General features: G+C 33.6%; 1 protein-coding gene across 2 annotated transcripts; it reads right to left on the reverse strand.

Annotated features, from left to right (window-relative positions):
* Window positions 1-9,976: 9,976 nt before the first annotated feature.
* On the reverse strand, window positions 9,977-18,709 carry LOC127737973 (uncharacterized). Of its 2 annotated transcripts, XM_052248941.1 has the most exons (3): window positions 16,973-18,709; window positions 15,190-15,242; window positions 10,953-11,729 (listed from the first exon to the last, which is right to left on the reverse strand). In XM_052248941.1, exons 1-3 carry the CDS (start codon window positions 18,626-18,628, stop codon window positions 11,699-11,701), a joined length of 1,740 nt encoding a protein of 579 aa, XP_052104901.1. In that variant the 5' UTR covers window positions 18,629-18,709; the 3' UTR covers window positions 10,953-11,698. The 2 variants fall into 2 exon arrangements, with proteins under 2 accessions (XP_052104900.1, XP_052104901.1); XM_052248940.1 differs by lacking the exon at window positions 15,190-15,242 and having other exon boundaries at window positions 9,977-11,729.
* Between the last annotated feature and the right edge of the window lie 498 nt (window positions 18,710-19,207).

The following is a 19,207-nucleotide window of genomic DNA, read 5'->3' on the forward strand; positions in this document are numbered from 1 at the left end:
TGCGACATTTTACCTGAAATCGAAAAAACAAATTAAACAATCTATTTTAGGTAAAACAAAGAAATAACTATTATGCACGAATTAGTTACTTCTGCAATTTGCTCTGAAAATAAATCAAATTAGTTCATATGAAAAAATCAATATAAACCATAAAATAAATTCCAACTTTGAATTATCTTTCAGGGCTACGAAATTTAGAAGAAGTATGGCATGTTTCAATTGATGTTTAATCGTAGAATTATGTCATGTGCAGTATTGCAATGTACAATCGCATTCAACTATATATTATCATTTCTAAAATATAGAATAGTCTGTTTACCTGGACATAATCGTAAATCTCGTTGTGCTTGCAAACTGATGTGTAATATCTGCGATTAGATATGTAAATAAAAAAAAAAGACTTTGGGGGTAAACTTGCTATAGCAGTAACTGTAGGCTATTCAACTTCAGTGCAACAGTTACAAAAGACATACGGTAAAGGATAAATAATTTGACCATCCATACAGTTAAATAGATCGCATTCAATGTTTTCCTTTGTGAACTGTTTCAAATCAACTGGTTGATCGTTGACATATGTCATTTTTCATTCAAACTGGTTCCCACACACAGGATACATGTAACTTTTTGTCATACTTTTTATTACGATTTCGTTTGACAGCGTTTCACATGCTGATTGAATATTTATCTCGGTTCTTTGTTCACATATAGTATGATTCCTTTTATGTTTTTTTCGCAGTGTAAAATTCCTTAGGATATTTTCAGATAAACTACAATGACACTTTTCACCAAGACTTAACATGATTGAGATGCTAAAACTCATAACACTGAATGAAAGAGGTAACTTGCTATCAATTTATGTTTCCATTTTCGGTAACGTTTTATGCAAATAATTTTAGAACCAGATGATGAACTGATACGGTTCATTTGCACTGGTTCATAACTAAGATCAAGCGCGTTATCTTGATACAAGTCATAACTTATAATACCTCTTATAGACATATGCAAGGAGTATAGTTGCTTATTTCTAATCTGAGGGACAGTCAAACTCATAGATCGAAAACAAACTGACAACGCCATGGCCAAAAATAAAAAGACAAACAGACAAATATTAGTACAGATGACACAACATAAAAAAACTAAAGACTAAGCAACACGAATCCCAACAAAAACTGGGAGTGATCTCAGGTGCTTCGGAAGGGTAAGCAGATCCTGCTCCACATGTGGCACCCGTCGTGTTGCTTATGTTATTACAAATCCGGTAAATAGTCTAATTCGGTAAGTCACATTCGTGAAAAGGGAAGGGTATTGTAGTTACGACATAAGGAACATATCCGATATCATCTGTGAAACGGATATTCCATAACGGTCAACCAACTCGTGATGGCGTCCTGTTTCGTTGCAGGTTGAAATTTCAGGCAAGTTTGATTTTTGAGGAGGATTTCACATGAAGCAGAAGATATTATTGTATGGTGGATACGTAGTGTTTTACAGGCATATTCAATGTCTTTGTCATATTGACGCCATGTTATATAACAAAATCCAAGCAGCACCTGCATGGGGGTATATATCTCCCAGTTGATGCGATATTCCAGTGCTTGTATTTCCTATCATGATTTCCTTGATAGAGGGTTGCTGCTCACAAGGAAGCTATTAAACCAAGAGTTCCAAGTGGTGAAGTTGTAATCGGCCTTTTGTAAATTTTATGGATGCCATCCCGAGTTGGTTGACCATTATGGAATATCCGTTTCACAGATGACAACGAATATGTTCAAATTGTCGTAACTACAATCCCGTCCCCTTTTCCTCGAATGTTACCTACCAAATTAGACTTATCATCGGATTAGTACTAACATGAGCAACACGATGGGTGCCACATGTGGAACAGGATCTGCTTACCCTTCCGAAGCACCTGAGATTAAGTTTTTGGTGGGGTTCGTGTTTCTCAGTCTTTAGTATTCTATGTTGTCTTTTGTGTACTGTTGTTTGTTTGTCTTTTTCATTTTAGCCATGGCGTTGTCAGTCTATTTTCGACTTGTGAGTTTATATGTCCTTTTGGTATTTTTTGCTTCTCTTCAACAACAAAGATACTTTAATAGAGAAACAAAGGATATTGGGCATCTATCCATGACAGAAAATTAGTACATGCACAGCAAAAAAAAAACACACAAAAAAGCAAAGGAACAGCGCTTTTATTGTTGTTCTTCAACTCAAAGTCACAGTGAGGCCTTCAACAAAAGTAAAAAATTCACACCTAACCGCAGTTTTAAGACAGCCCCTAGCACCGGCTTGATCGGAATTCTTTGCAAAAATAATCTGGATAGACTTTGTTAGATGTAACACCACAAAATCGGGCCCGGTCAAAAAAGAACATACTGGAAAGTAGTACATATTTAAAACAAAATAGTTCCTACGCATAGGTGTAAATTTAAAACTATGTAGAATATATTTTAGTAATTAAGGTGAAAGATGAAGGACTGGTGATCCTTGTAGAACACAAATAGACTGGTAAATTAGAATGATACAAAAATGTATGAGTGAATTCTAAAATTGTGGGCATATATTGCCTGTTTTTCAGTGGGAAGTACCTGGTTTGGTATATCCAAAATGTCGGTATCTAGTACGGTCTGACGTATAAATAACGGTATGTTGGTCCCGACCCCAAAAATGTTTGAAAGTGAAAAATTTAACATGGATAGGAATTAGGGCCACACCATAACTTTAGAAATATAGAAGAGCATACATATCAAACTTTCTACGAGCTCCACATATATTTCTTCTTTAATCCACTAGATTTGATTTCCTCTCTATTTATTCTCATCATGTGAGTATGTATTCAAGCAGCATTGTCTTTGTTGTCCCGCCAGGTATGGACCTAATAATGTTATTATATAATCCGTCGTTGTAACTACCTCCATTTTTTGGCTTAACAAGAATGCTTTGTATGGGCATACTATAGGAACGACGTTAGGAGACATGGTCACCACGTACGTTCCATAAAAATCAAGAATAGCTGGATTTCGATATGATTTAACAACAATGACTTAGCTAGAGGGTTGGTATGATTATTTATGACATCTTCGAAAATATATATGTTTTTTGGTAAAATTGTTCATTAAGTCATTCCGTGTATTTGATATTTTCCTTCGTACAGAGTGCTTGCAGGATACAAACAAGGTAGTCAGGAGCCTTTAATTCAGTGGTTGTTGTTTGTTACTGTATATCATATTTATTTTGCGTTCATTGTTTTTTACATTAATCAGGCCTCTTGTTTTCTCGGTCGAATTGTTTTGCATTTGTCATTTCGGGGCCTTTTATAGCTGACTATGTGGTATGGGATTTGCTCATTATTGAAAGCCGTACAGTGACCTATAGTTGTTAACTTCTATGTCGACGATGAATATAATTCCTGTTGGATATATGAAATCAGAATATTTTCATTATTCAATGTTTCATCGAGCTTGATTTCAGGTGTTACTAAAAGATAACTATATACAATTAAATCTCGATTGATCTAACCATAATAACTAGTGCACAACGTGTACATTTTGATATTTCAATGATATTTTTTAACGTAAAGTGTTATTGTAAAAACTATGTCTGGATATTTTATAGTTTTGTCTAATTTAGTGTTTTAATCAAGGGCTTAGTTTCATAAACTTTTAAGACGAGAACAACCTCAATAATAAATCATATACGTAGGTTCTGTGGGATATGGATATTCTATACTGCCACTGGTTAACGTTTGTATCAATGAAAAGGAAAGCTTTTTTACTGCAACGGGTCACACACGGACCTCTTATAGATTTGTTCCAGTTCCTATTCAACGTTAAGACAAAGTAGTATATACGCATAGTATCGAATTTAAGGTACCCTCTCGACTTAACGTGACTGCACATGTTATACATCTCCCACCTCTAAACGCTCATGTAAACAAAGTTGTTAACCTCAGTCTTTTATTTTTACATCACAATAGTTTCCACCAAATAAATGAAAAATATTTTTGACGAAAACAAACATGTCTGCCAGAAAAACTTATCATGGGCAGTGAATTTGAAACTAAAAAGATTTACCCGCATATTAGTGAGTGATTGCATTTCTTATATCAATAATCTTGACATTAAGGAAACTTACCTAACTAAAAGGTTTGTTTTATCTTGTTTAGATCTTTTTTCTAGTATTGACACATATAGACGATTTCATCTTTCGCGTTGTCAACTCTCCATTTCTCAGCAATATTAATATACACATTGTATGGTGTATATATATCACAATTGATACATTTCGCGCTTGAATGTCCACATGTAATCAACTTCATTAACAGAGGCACAAAAACTGTTTTAGCAGGGTTATGAGAAAGAACGGTTGAAATCGACACAATAATGATAACCATCAAGAATTGGTTCACCGATACGATATTTTTTACTATTTGACTTCACGTAAAAATGCCAGATTTAGATTGGTTAATACAAGGGAGACAATTTACTCTATCCAAATCAGCGGGAGACAATTTTTTGAATGTCACCCTCGCGTGCAGACTAATCAAAAATCGATATTTTATAGGACAATGAATTGAATTTACATTAATAAATTAAAGACAATGCCCAAGGTCTACGTTTTGGCCTCAGAACTTTTCATAGACTCAAAATAAAAAAATATATCTTGCTTCACTTCTGTTGTTTTTCTAATAACTGTAACGTTGTTATGTACGCGACGTCATAGATAAGTACTTTCAATCTCAAATTCAACAGTAATAGACAATCATGATAAAACATTCAGTATAATAAATTATATAAAACATAGATGAGACGGTGATAGAACAGATTGGTACCCCTCGAAAAAGCATTGTCAACCTCGTCTTCGCCTCAGTTGACAATGTTTTCTCGAGGTAACAATCTGCTCTATCACCCTTTCAGCTATGTGTTATTTATATATTGATTTGTATATGTTAAATGGATTTACGAGATGTGAACACCGGCAAAATACTGTGGTTCTAATTTCGTACTTTACGCTTATTTCAAGTGAAAAGATACAAGAACACTGTTTTCGATAATTATCCACATAACTATGATTATTATGAAGGTTGTTTCGAAATTCGTTATCACTTGTACAGACACACAAAAATTGGGATATCAGAAGTGAGATACGTAAGGTAATTACATTGAAAATCGGGTGTAGGAGGACCTGGTGCATCAACAAGGTTAGCTTCGCCAGCTATTCATCAAGTATATCTAAACGATAGTTTCAAATTTGAAAACGAAGCATTTTATACATCTTGATATGTATAGAAAGTTGTTTATTCTTTTGTCGGTTGATGACACCGTTACTCTTTGCGAAGTCGACATCAGAGCTGTAAAATACAGTGTTTGTATTCGATAAGTACATTGTATTGCACTGATTTGGAACTACGCGTAAACGTAACAAAAACGATAAAGACAATATGTTTTTGTCAAAAAGGAAGTTTACTGCTCAAATTGGTTCTTTTTTAATTTCTCAATCAAAATATTGAGATCAAAGATTTAAATATTCCGTTGATAAATTTACAATTATAAAAACTGAAGTTGTAACTTCCTCAAGTAGAGTTGATCTTAGATGGATTTTAATGTCCCTTTTAGTCATCAAGCTCCTCAAGTATTCAAGTATTTATACATCCTTGGCTTTCAGAACATTTCTGTAAAGCGTTCGTAGTGAAAATAAATTAAAAAAGGCGCTTAGGACGCACAAAAGTTTTAAAGTGCTATTTTTATTTTTATAATTTTCGACTTATGAGTTTGAATGTCCCTTTGGCATCCTTCGCATCTTGTTTCTTCTCCTCGGGTGCTTTGTAGTCAGTTCATCGTTGTTAAAATAGTTCATCACATACCGTTCTGAAATTGATAAATCAAGAAGTTATAAAGAATGTAAAGTTTCAAATCCTCAGACAAGTGTTGACCTTTGTTGGATTTGTTTAGATTTCCTTTTAAGAATCCTTTAATCATATAGCTAATCAACTATTAAGTATTTATACAGCTTTGACCTTAAAAATATATGTGTTTGGATGTTCCTGATCAAGATAACTACAGAAAAACGTTTTTTGATGCATCAAATTTGAAAAGTAATAACTTCCAATTTTTTTTTCTGTTAAATTACAGATATATTTATTTCAACCTCGGAAAAATTAGTTAACTAACATTTACTATCAAATTATTTTTTGCATTTGTTGTTATCATAATCTTAAGAATTTGGGTTTTGAAAATAAATATAGTATTGGAAAATTACTTTTCAAGTTCTGTTTATGTATAATGGGGTTTAGGTTTTTAATGTCAAGGGCTTAACTATAAAATGTAGTTAAACATTCCAGAGTACGTTAGTTTTTCTTAGATTTAATTTAATTTAATTTGTTTTGAAAATAAATGTAGAACAGCGGGGGGGATATTTAAATTCAAAACCGAAATCTGCTTAGAACCATACATTTTGATATTTAGCAGGTTGATCAAAGAATTACATGTTTATTAAGGGAGATTCAAAAGTGAGAATCAAAATCACACGTTAAAGAGAAATTGATAAAATCATAGCAAAAAACGAAAACATCGAAACGACAAAATAGTCTACAACACACTACATAAAAACTACTGAATGAGTAACACGAACCCCACCAAAACCGTGACTAAACTCGTGTGCTTCGGAAAGGTTAACATATCCTACTTCACATGTGACACCCATCGTGTTACTCTTATGTAATTCTTTTATAAGTTATATCAAGTGATTAGGCATTACGCAATAGTGGTTTGGTAATTGACTCTTAGCTTACCCTTAGATATCAACAAATTTGTAATCCATGGGTCATGTAAATTTCATAACCGTAACTCTTACTTCGTGTTATATTTTGAAATTGAAACACGATAAGACAAGGTATAAACAAGACTGTTACCGGTAGAAACAACAAAGACATTGAAAAATAAAAAATAAGCACATAGTACAACACTTAAACTAAAGCGAAAGCAGAAAAATAAAAGTTTCCCAGTGAGACAGAGAGATGGAAATATACACCAAGAGTTGAGAAAATTAGAACGATCTTTGGAACTTGTCCCCGGGATGATTATCATTTAATATCCAATGTAAAACTGAAAGATTTAAGGGATAATTTATATATCCGTGTTATATCAAATATTCTTACGTAAAAACGGTGTACGCTATGCTAAACAAAATTATGTCAAGTTGTTGTCTTAAGCTATCAACCTTTATCCAAAAAGAAGAAAAGATGTTAATTTGAGTTAACAAATGCAATATCTTATGTTAAGATATATGATAATATATTCGATTTTACTGCTTATATCATATAGTGTCTGCAGTTAAATATTTTGTAGATTTTGCTTCTGTTTCCCTGTCTTCTGCGGCTGACTTCATTTCAAATAAAAGGGAGGCAAAAGATACCAAACGGATACTTCAACTCATAAGTCGAAAATGAACTGGCAATGCCATGGCTAAAATAAAAATACGACCGGTGAGGACAGGAGTTGTAGTTTACGGCAATTGGAACATACCCGTCGTCATCTGTGAAACAGATATTCCATAATGGTCAACCAACTCGTGATGGTGTCAATAATATTTTCAATGGAATGATTTTAACATCCCTACTTGGCTTTGAAGATTCCTTGTAAGAAGCAACCACATGTTGAGCAGGACCTGTTAACCTTCTGTAGCACGTGAGATCAACGGTGTGTTTTGATTAGGTTCCTGTTGCTCTGTCTTTGGTTTTCTTTGTTGTGTTTTGTGTACTGTTGTATTTCTTTTCGTCGATTTTCGATTTTTGCAATGGCATTGTCAGTTTGTTTTCGACTTATGAGTTTGGATATCCCTTTGGTAGCTTTTGCTTATCTTTTAATATCGAGGAAATCATGATAGACAATGCATGCTCTGGAATATCGTATCAACTGGGAGATATGTACTCCTTATGCAAATTTTACTGGATTGCTACTTCATAGAAATGGAAAGTTAACGATGTGGAAGCTAAAAACAAATCTTTTGTCGTATAGTTTTGTTCTCAACCGACCATCGTTCTCAATTTCTATATGTAAGTAAAGATATTAGGCAGACTTAACTTTTTTATCCTGTATTGCAAGTTCGATGGATAGATGCGTTCAATATAGTCACCAAACTTTTAATTGTTTAGCGAAAGGACATTATCTACTTAGTATATAGCTATATAAAGTCTGACTTATATGAATAAAAGAATAAATCTGCAAGAAGAAGATCACAGTTGGTTCCCATTGGAATGCCGATTGTTTATTTTACTGAAACCATTTCATTTTAGATATATCTTAGTTTTAAGTACTTTTCTCAATTTCGACAAAAAAATAAATTTAAACCCTAATCTTAAGTTAATAATCTCATGATAAATTTCATGCGCATAATGACGAAATTGGCAAAAGACTGAAAGAAATGTATTTTAATCGGAAAGCACGCGTACAAGAGATCATCAAAAGAAAAGAACGGTCAGCTAAAATCCGGCAGTTTAATGAAAAATGTATAAATGCAAAAAAATATAATGAAAGGGTTTTGGAATTTCCTTAAAATAAAACGAACCGATACAGGACCTATAGAGCTTTATGATCCACATGATTCTAATAAAATATAAACGGCTACGGATGAGATAAATAATGCCCTTTCCCAGCATTTAAGCTCCATAGGTTCCTTTCAAAATGAAAATGGTGAACCTGATATCAGTAAAAAATGAAGTCAGGTTACAGAAGTTCACGCAGATGTCAGTACCTCGCTGTCGCTTGCCTCCGTTGTAAAAGGGTAGTTTCACAATAATATATATATATATATTAGTTTCTGTAGAATTTTCTTTTTTCTTCACTAATATCATACATTAATAATAATACAAAAGGAATTAGTCACTGAAATAAGGTTGATAAACTGAAACTCGAGTGTAGCACGGGTGTCACTATTGAAGCATGAACATTTGCATCATCCAAAGCATCTCAGAACATCTACCGGTATTTGGTGGGGTGAAATTTACAAAAGAATGCAATATTGTTTTTTTTTGCATATTTCAAGGAAATTTGTAGTAATCTGCCTGATATCAGTACAAAACGAAGTCGGGTTGTAGAAGTTCACAACAAAAACCCATTCGAATAAAGACTGTTTGTTGAAATATTTATCAACCAAATGGAATTAATTTGTATTTTTACAGCACTGTGTCTATACTATTGCTGGTGGACTATCAGTCTCCGAAGGTATTATCAGCTCAATTGTTAGTACATTTGTACTGACATATTTATAACAAAACTGTCTAAATTTTTTTGTTTATGAATTTAGAAAATTATTAAGAAACTAAAGTTTCAATTCCCTCATGCAAAGTTGACCTTAGAAGGATTTGGCAATGTTTTATTGCATGGTCCTTTTTGGTCATATGGCTCTTCAACTGTTTAGGTTCTTATACAGCCTTGGTATTCAAGTATTCCGCTTGGAGAGTTTCTGATACTGGTAAATAAAGAGAATCGCTTTGGACGCAGGCAATTTATAACGTGTTTAAATTTTTTACAGCATTGAGTCGATCACGCTGTTGGTGGGCTATCAGTCCCCGAGGGTATCATTAACTCAGTCGTCATTACTTTGGTACTGACATGATTTATAACAAAGTTTTCTAAAATTGTCCGTTCATAAATTTAGGAATTAAATAATTTAAGTAGTAGCTCCCTCAGGCAAAGTTAACCTTAGATGAATTTGGCTATTATTTAAGGTCCTTTATGGTCAAATGAATCTTCAACTGTTCTTGTACATCCTAGTCTTTCAAATATACGCGTTTGAGCGTCCCTGATGAAGGTAAATCCAGAAAATCGCCTCGGACGTATGAACATAAAGTTTTTTGTTTATTTATATCAATTTGTCTATTATTAATGACCGTATAGTCTTTTGGTTCCATTATGTTTAAATATTTTGTCTCATTGAAATGTACTGCACATATCCTACAATCTAAAAATTTAAATAAGAATAAAGATTAGACATTTTTATTCAAATTAGTATACGATATAACATTTCATTAAAAAAAAATGTGTGAAAATACATAAAAGAAAAAAAAATATCATAAAAGGAGATAATTCCATTCTCTTTGAAAACTTCTACTTCAAAATGAGGATTTCGATTGATTCTAAAGTATAGTAATGCAGTATGTTTACAAGCGGCACCTGTTTTTATTTTCCTAATTGCTATCTACAGTTTTAAACATAATCGTTTTCGGAACTAGTTTGTTGGGAACGTGGAAGTGATGTCATAATTGTTGACTGCGATTTTTGAGCAGTCAGTTCAATTATCTTAGATTTGTACATCCGATATATACGTTCATTGAAAATATAAGCTATAAAAATGTAAAGTCCTTGAAATCCATTTAAAGCGGCTATCGCTATTGATATTGGTGTTTTATTGACGAAATAATTAATAAGCAACAAAATCCAGGAACAACCAGTTGTTGTAAAAAGTTTAATAAAGATGCTTATTTCTTTTTTATTTGTTTTAGAAACTGCAGATATAGCCGACTTCGAATAAATTTTTTTGTATAGTTTGTACGTCGTTATTGAATATAATATCATGTTTATGATAAAGGTTATAACTAGTGGTACTAAAACTGTGGCAATAAAGCTCTGAACATTTGAAATAAAGCATTTGTTATTATAACCATACCCAGTAAAGGTTCCTGTGTTAATGCGCAGAACGATAATGTTTATGACTACTATTGCAGCTGCAGAGCCATATGCGGAAGCGGTATATATCTTAAAAGTATAATTACTCTGATTAGCTTTTAGTGTCGACGAAAGACTGTCATGGCCAAATATTCTAAACATATGAACTGTACCCATGGTAAAACATGCAAAGGTAGATAGCAGAAAGAAATGAATAACTGTACCGATAACCTGACACACTGTTGTATCGGTGTCATCGACGATTATCAATATCAAATAAAGTATATTGTAAACAAGAAGAGAAAACACTAAGCTCATTATATTCTTTCCTGGTAGAGTTTTAAGTGAAGAAAATAAACAGTACGTTATTAATGTCGCCAAAAGACACAGTACTGAAATAACAGTGCATGTTATCATTATTGCCAAATATACAACGTCGTTTTTGTCATCTAAGTTCACAATACGATTAAAATCCTCAATGCATATTCTTAAGTTTTTCTCAGAGTCGATATGATATTCATAAAACCTAAACTTTGCATCGTAGTCGTCTAAAATTATCTCATTGTCTTTTGTGGATAATCTATACTCACGTTGTGTAAATAAAACATGTCGACACACTAACAAATTAGATATTAGAGATCGATTCCTTTTTACACAAGCAGAAGTATTTTCAAACTCTGTATTTTCATTAGTTAAAATTGACTGATAATCGTATTTTACAGTTATATTCATTTTGTCCGAACTTTTAAATAGACGAGAAGAATAATCTATTAGTCTCTGTTCTATATCTACAATAAATGTATTACTCAATATCAGAATATCAATTTGAACAAAGTAGGAACTCGATTTGGTTTTTGGTTTAATACAGATCGAAGTTGAAATAGAAAACATTTCATTTAAATCATTCTGTAAATTCTGCGTTATTTTTGAATGGATATCGCTTGATGTTAGCCCGAACGGAAAAACATATGACAGTGGTGGAGAATATAACGATGTTGGTAAATTCTGTTCACAACTATCTCCTGTCAATTGTTTTCCTAGGAAACAGTCAGTTTGGCGACATCTTTGCTGAAATAAAAAGAAGTTTATTGGGACAGTACCACACTCTCTGCAATAACTCTTTAATAGACCAAAACCTGAATATTTACGAAACCTACTTGACTTTGAATATCAAAATGGTAATATATCATACTAGTAAGAGTTTAACTTATTTAACAAATATCCATTTAAACAAAATGTTATTCAGTTTTAACCATTGCTTTTGTAGGACACGTTGAAACACATTATTTCTTTAGTAAAATGTTGCATCGCAGAACAGCCGCGAACAGAATGAATTTATTCGTATCTGAAAGACAAATAAAGCTTTACGTCTAAAAGAATGTCTGATTAGGTTTGCAACGGCCTTCTTATTGAAATCGTTTTGGGATAAATATTCCTAATTGGACAAATTCTATCCAAAAATATTGAAGCCAAATTAGTTTTACATTCTATAGTTAAAATAAAAGTAAATGATACATTTTCCAACACGAATACTATTAGTTACATAGTATGTTATTGACCTAATACGATATATATGGGGTTAGTAAACCCCATATGAAATTTACTGACCCCATATATTATAAGTTATCTACGTTCATATCCGTAGATATGGGTATTTTAACACCCTGAAGTACCTCAGTACGCCCTGAGGCGCAGCCGAAGGGTGTACAGGGTACTGAAGGGTGTTAAAATACCCATATCTACGGATATGAACGTAGATAACGAATTTATCCCCGGTCTTAGTCCGAATCGGGCGATTTTTAGGGAAATTCGGGTACAAAGTGTAACGTGAAAACAACGTTTTTTTCATTATCTAAAAAAGTTTGATTGAAATTTGGAAATTTGACATAATTCTTACGGGGTGTAGGGTACTACCTTTGGTAGAACCATACAGGTAGTCAAATATAAGACGTTTTTAATCCAGAGACAGAGAAACTGAATAAATTCATATTTGGCGGTTAATGTCGCGAGCGTTACGTCATAGACGATGTGACGTCAACTTGGGTCATTTGCATAACTAGGTCAATAGTGCCTTTCATTGACGACGTGGTGGCCAAGTGATGCATTTACTAAAATCAATGTCAATGATCGGAATAATAGGATAAAATCGTTAGAGGATTACATATTTAATTACAGATATTCATGGATAATCAACAGAGTTTAATTTTTTTCACTGGAACAACACGAAATTAAGGAAAATAGACTGTTATTGTTCTGAATGGCTAAAAAAACGTGGATCAACTCAATATTCATTACATACGGACGTGAAAGTTATTTATTTGTTGTTCATGTTTATGTTGATGGATCCAATGTAACAACCATGGAATACTGGCATTTGTGGAACAGTGTCATAGTTGCTGAACAACTCATTAAAGTTTATACCAGAGAGTTGATTTCTAAACTCTGTCATTTGCGTTACTTGTGAAGTGGACGCCACCATTGTTGAGGATCTAGCCGGAGTGGGAAGTGCCAACGGTTGAACAGGTGAAGGTAATGTTAGTTGTTGATTTGGGGCAGGCAAGGCATTTGCATCAGGATCTCTTCCATTCATTGCAGCATCAATCATTTGTCCCATTTGAAATTTTGCCTTGTCGGAAGTTCTTTGATATATTGCCAAACTCGAGACACTTTTGTGGCCAGTGACAGACATGATTTGAGCATCAGCAAAGTACCTGCTTTCTGTTAGAATAGTTGCACCGGTCGCTCGGATTGAATGGTTAGTGTAAACTTGTGATAACGAACAAAGTTTACTTAACTTATTCATAAATTGAGCCAAAGTGTCACGACCAACTGGAGAATTACAATACCAAGTAGCAGAATCTTCATAAAAGGATCCCAGTGGTCTTTGCCATAACCTGTTGCATTTAGGATGCAATTTTGAAATGTATTTCTGAAAAGCTGCCACTGGACAAGACGGACTATCAGGTTGCTCTGGCATAATTGCAGTGACATTTTCCTTGTCATTGAAGCGGTGATTCTTGGTAAGTTCGTCCATTTCTTTTGTAACGTACTTTGTTTTTGTTTTTGGATCTGTTTTGACGATAAAAGTGTCTTTTGTCATCTTATCCATATTTTCAGCCCCTCGTCTAAAGAAGTACATTCTTATGTCAAATTGTACTTTATTTAATAAACCAGTAGGGGAGCTTGGTTGCATGAAAGTTGAAGAGTACAATTTTGTCCTGTCAATTTCTGATATTATTGGAAAGTGCTGTGTTGCTCCTTTTCCGTTGGCTTTTAATTCTGTAAGGGCTGTTTTAAATACTTGATTTGATTCATTAAAGTCTTCATGCTTCATTATGTCAAATTCCTTTAAAAAGGGGGGAGCCTTAAGATATCTATTCAGAGAGTACCGGAATGAATCAAGCGAATTGACTTTATACATTTCTCCATCAGGTTTACGGGCGTCAAGATAAAAATGTTTCAGAACATCATTTAGCCGACTAGGAATATACTGTTCAAAGTGTGTGTCTTCATTTTTCTCAGAGAGATATTCTCGTAGCAAATTACCAGCCCTTTTGTTTGCTTTTTCTGTTGATGACGCAATGTTTTTAGATCTTTTGTCAAGAATTTCATTCTCCGTGTGGGAAGCAAAACGCTTTGCCATTTTCAATATGGACGCCGTCAGCGTATAAACGCGCGTGACGTCCCCCGGGTAAATGGATAGCAACGTCCGGGGATATGGGTTAGCAACACCCAGGGGCTATGGGTTTTTGTAACGACGTGCGTTAACCAATCAAAATCCTAGAAATATACTAAGCCGGGGATAAATCGTATTATGTCACTAGCACACTGTGTAACGAATTTATCTTACCGACTATCTTAATGTGGCATTTAGACTAGTGGCATATCAAAGAGATCAAGTCTACATACTTCCATTGGTCTATGCAAAATCAAATGCCAACAATTCATCATTAATTTCTTTGTCTATTGATACCTTTCAGATTTTTCCTCAACACCGTGTTTTTTTTACAAAAGGACGTAACACTACTACTAACCGTGTATTGAAATAAACCACGTCCACTTCCACTTGTAATTGTAGTATTTGTATTTTTATCCATCTGATGAGTTAAGCCTCTTTCAACTGATTTTTATAGTTCGTTCTTATGTTGTACTGTTACACCCACTGTCCCAGGTTAGAGGGAGGGTTGGTATCCCGCTAACATGTTTAACCCCGCCACATTCTGTATGTATGTGTCTGTCCCAAGTCAGGAGCCTGTATTTCAGTGGTTGTCGTTTGTTTATGTGTTACATCTTTGTTTTTCGTTTATTTTTGTACATAAATTAGGCCGTTAGTTTTCTCGTTTGAATTGTTTTACATTGTCATTTCGGGGCCTTTTGTAGCTGACTGTGCGGTATTGGCTTTGCTCATTGTTGAAGGCCGTACGGTGACTTATAGTTGTTAATTTCTGTGTCATTTGGTGTCTTGTGGAGAGTTGTCTCATTGGCAATCATACCACATCTTCTTTTTTATATATACACGCCTACTAACCCCATATGAAATATACACGGTCTCCACGCGGTTGCTTTTAACCGATCATATTCCTAGAAATGTAAAGGAGGTAAGATAAAATCTAGTATACGAAATGCAATACAAAGTTAAGGATCATTTGTGTGTGGAATTTATCCGCAGCTCTATCAATCTAGAAAAATAAATCGTAGCTGTAAATGCTTGTAGAAGTGACGTTGATTTGTTTAGTCCAACATTTTACCTGCCTTATTCGACGTCACTTTTCATATCAGGTATTGACGATTCCTCCGGTTTTGCCTCATAAAATAAATGTATCATAATAAAGTTCTTGACGTTGTTATGATATTATTTATAAAAAGAAGTCATCCGCATCTTATGACATTTTTTGTTGTTGATTTCTCTCCATTTTTGCTTTTATGCCTTTATATCATGCATATCATTATCTTGAGTCACCCTTAGTTCGACCCCATGGGTTGTTTTGACTTTATTTGAAAGTCACGTCCTTAAAGTCATTGTTGAAGATCTTGCAGCTATTCAAAAGATACTTAAGTTCCATAATGGCACTGTTCCTAACGGATTTGTTATTCCGAAGTAATTTATTTACCTTCATTCTATATCACTTTTCTCAAAACTTATGTGTACGTTCTAATGTTTAATCAATTACTTGAAATGTTGACTTTATATGGATTTAAAACATAAGTTTAAGGCTGTCATACGTTTTTTTTATCTGTTCTAAGTCAGAAACATGGACTGTAGTTGTTTCTTTTTACCATTACTGTTGATTGCAGAGCTCTTTGATAGCTTCTGTTGAGTTTATTCACAACCTTTTTCGGTAAGGTAGATTAAATCCTGACATATTTTATAGATACCTGCCTGAATATATGTTGACCTCTAAATATTTTTTGGATATTGTGTCTTTGGGTTGCTATACCCAACATCTCTATTTATTGACATTCCCAATTTGATATTGAGTAAAATTTTAATATGACTTGGTGATATAAAATGAATTTCATAACAGTGTGGACATGGACACCTGATATTTAAATGATATCGCGTCGGTCACTGGCTGTCGACAACAAAGACTTCACGCATTTACTCATACCCATTCTTTCAAAAGAAACTTTTTGTTGTGAGTATATAGATATATTCAAAACATATTCCTATAAACTTTCATGCAAAAACTTTTATTTTATGAATGGACATGTGTATATATATTAAATATGTGTATCCCCATTGAGAGGCCCTTGACATACTGTGATTGCGTGAAGTCTTTGTTGTCTTGTACCAAGTCAAGAATATGGCAGTTGTTATCCAAAAAAAAGTAAAATAACAAAAATAACGCACTCCGAGGAAAATTCTAAACGGAAAGACCCTAAGCAAACGGCAAAATCAAAAGCTCAAACACATCAAACGAATGGATAACAACTGTCATATTCCCGACTTGGTACAGGCAATTTCTTATGTAGAAAATGGTCGATTAAACCTGGTTTAATACTAGTAGTCCGTTTCTATGTATGTTGGCGTTTGTTTTTGTAGCAGTTCAGTGTTTATGTTGTTCCGTTGTTTTCCTCTTATAGTTGATGTGTTTCCCTCGGTTTTGGTTTGTTACCCGGATTTGTCTCAGTTAAATCGATTTATGACTATTGAACAGCGGTATACTACTGTTGCCTTTATCTGTCGCCAGCAAGTGATACATACGATAACATTTAATTACCATAAGTTCATGTCCACACTGTTATGAAATTCATCTGTACAATGAAGTGTGACATTTTTCAAATGAACATAATCACAAGAAATAATTTACCTTTAGAGAATCATAAATCTCGTTCAGTTTACAGTTAGGAGTGAAGTATTTGCGACTAAATATATCCCAAGTACCACCACCAGGTGAATAGGTCCAAACCTCAGAACAGCAATTACATAAGATGTACTGTAAAGGGTATAATTTGCGATCATCCATGCAGTTAAATAAATCACAAGCTAAATTTTCCTTAACATACTGCTCTATATCTAATTGTATGCCATCATCATAAACTAAAAAATCTTTCAGATGGGTTCCACATACTGTATAATGGTAATATAGTTTTTCACTTTGAATAATTATCCCGCGTGACTGGGTTTCACAAGCCCATTGTAAGTCAAACTCACTATCGGCTTCACAATATGTTAAATTCCTTCTGTCCTTTTTGCACAAGGTAATTTTTCTATATTGATCATCATTTCCAGTCAAATTGCAATGATAGGACTGAACTTGAGATAACAGTCGATTTGACATATTGTGATTCAATAAGTTAAACGGAATGGGAACTTTACAATCAATTTTGTACTTCAGTTTTCTGTATAGGTTCTTGCAATTTTTTGTGACGTCTGTGGATCTAATCCCACTTTCATGAACATACCCCCACTCATGAGCCACAGGTTCTTTTTCATTGTACCAGTTATACGTAAACACATCTTCTATGGGTATATCCACTGTGTACAAGTTTTTATTTCTCATTATCACGCTTTCATTTGTATTACATATGTAGCAATATATATTTTTGTAAGGAAAGGTCGTTTCAACATAAACGTTTTCATTACATGCCTTTTCTATATCCCTAGCGTATGTTGTCCAAAGTCCAGTTTCATTACATGAAGTGATCATTCGCGCACTTGTCTTTTCGGGAGGATTGCACATGTGACAAAAGATACTTTTGTATGGCGGGAAAGGGTTATTCAGTGTTTGACATGCAAAGTCAATATCTTTGTTATAACTATCCAACGTCCCTGTAACGTTGCAAGTTTCAATAAACTGATGACCACTACATTTTTTCACATTATTGCGTATTTTATTACTTGGAAAAAACGATATTATACAATTGTTCTTGAGTGCTTTTTCGACAATGTCGTTTACAGTGGAAAATATGTCATATTTTATGTCACATGGTATATCTATCTTCCAGGGGATAAACTCTTTAATATCGTTACACATAGCGCAAAACTGATTTTTAAACGACGTATATGTCCGATCAGTTACTGGAGGATATCTTATTGAATCGTAAATATCACGTGGCTTAGTACATTCGTAGGACAAATCAGATCCGTAGGGGCATGTATTGACCATTTCATATTCATATCCAAAAGATGACATATTATTTGGTAAATGAACAATTGCTTTCAAACACTTCGTCTTTTTGTATTTCAATCCTTGCTGAGGACAACAGTTGTCGTCAATATAACAACTGTTATCGTTATAACATACCGGGCACATACTATATTCCTCTGCTATTTGTGGAAAGTACATTGTTTTCTTGTTTTCTGCGTAGTTAGGCCCGCATAGTGACGAATACTGATATATAATATTTGTTATGTTAACATTATCCAAAGTCAATCGAGACATTACAATTCTAGAAAGTAATACGAATTCTAGTAATGTCAATTGAAGATTCATCATTGACGGCCTTAGTCTGTTGATTATCATGCTCCTTCAAAAATATAACGGATAATTGGTAAAATAAGTATTATGAGTGAAAATGCGTGTTTAGTAAGTATAAGCGTTCCAATTTTGAATACATATATATACGCCTTATAAGTATTTTTTTTTTTTTTTTTGTATCAATTAACATATCCGACAACCGGATTACACTACAAAAAGGCTTCCGATGACATGTCTTCTAATCACAAGTCTTAGGATTTAATAAAACACGAAACATAATAAATTGTTCGCAGAAAAGTACTAAAATCCGATATGGGTTTTCCTCATTGTTGAAGGCCGTACGGTGTCCTATTATTGCTTATATGCATTTCATTTGAACTATGGTGGATAGTTGTCTCTCAGCAATCATACCCCATCTCCTTATTTTAATATTGAAATCTGAATTTGAAATGTTTGATTTATTACCAGGAAAGCTTACTACGTGATTTAATTGTACTTGCATTTAGTGAATTTTCCCTGTCACATTTACGTCTTCCACATAAAAACAAATTTATCTTATATAATTTTAATATTATTGTGTATTTTTCAGTACCAACTTGTGTCACTTTCGTTGTGTTTATCACA

This window comes from Mytilus californianus, unplaced genomic scaffold (assembly GCF_021869535.1).
Source record: "Mytilus californianus isolate M0D057914Y unplaced genomic scaffold, xbMytCali1.0.p SCAF_4, whole genome shotgun sequence".
Classification (NCBI taxonomy): Eukaryota; Metazoa; Mollusca; class Bivalvia; order Mytilida; family Mytilidae; genus Mytilus; species Mytilus californianus.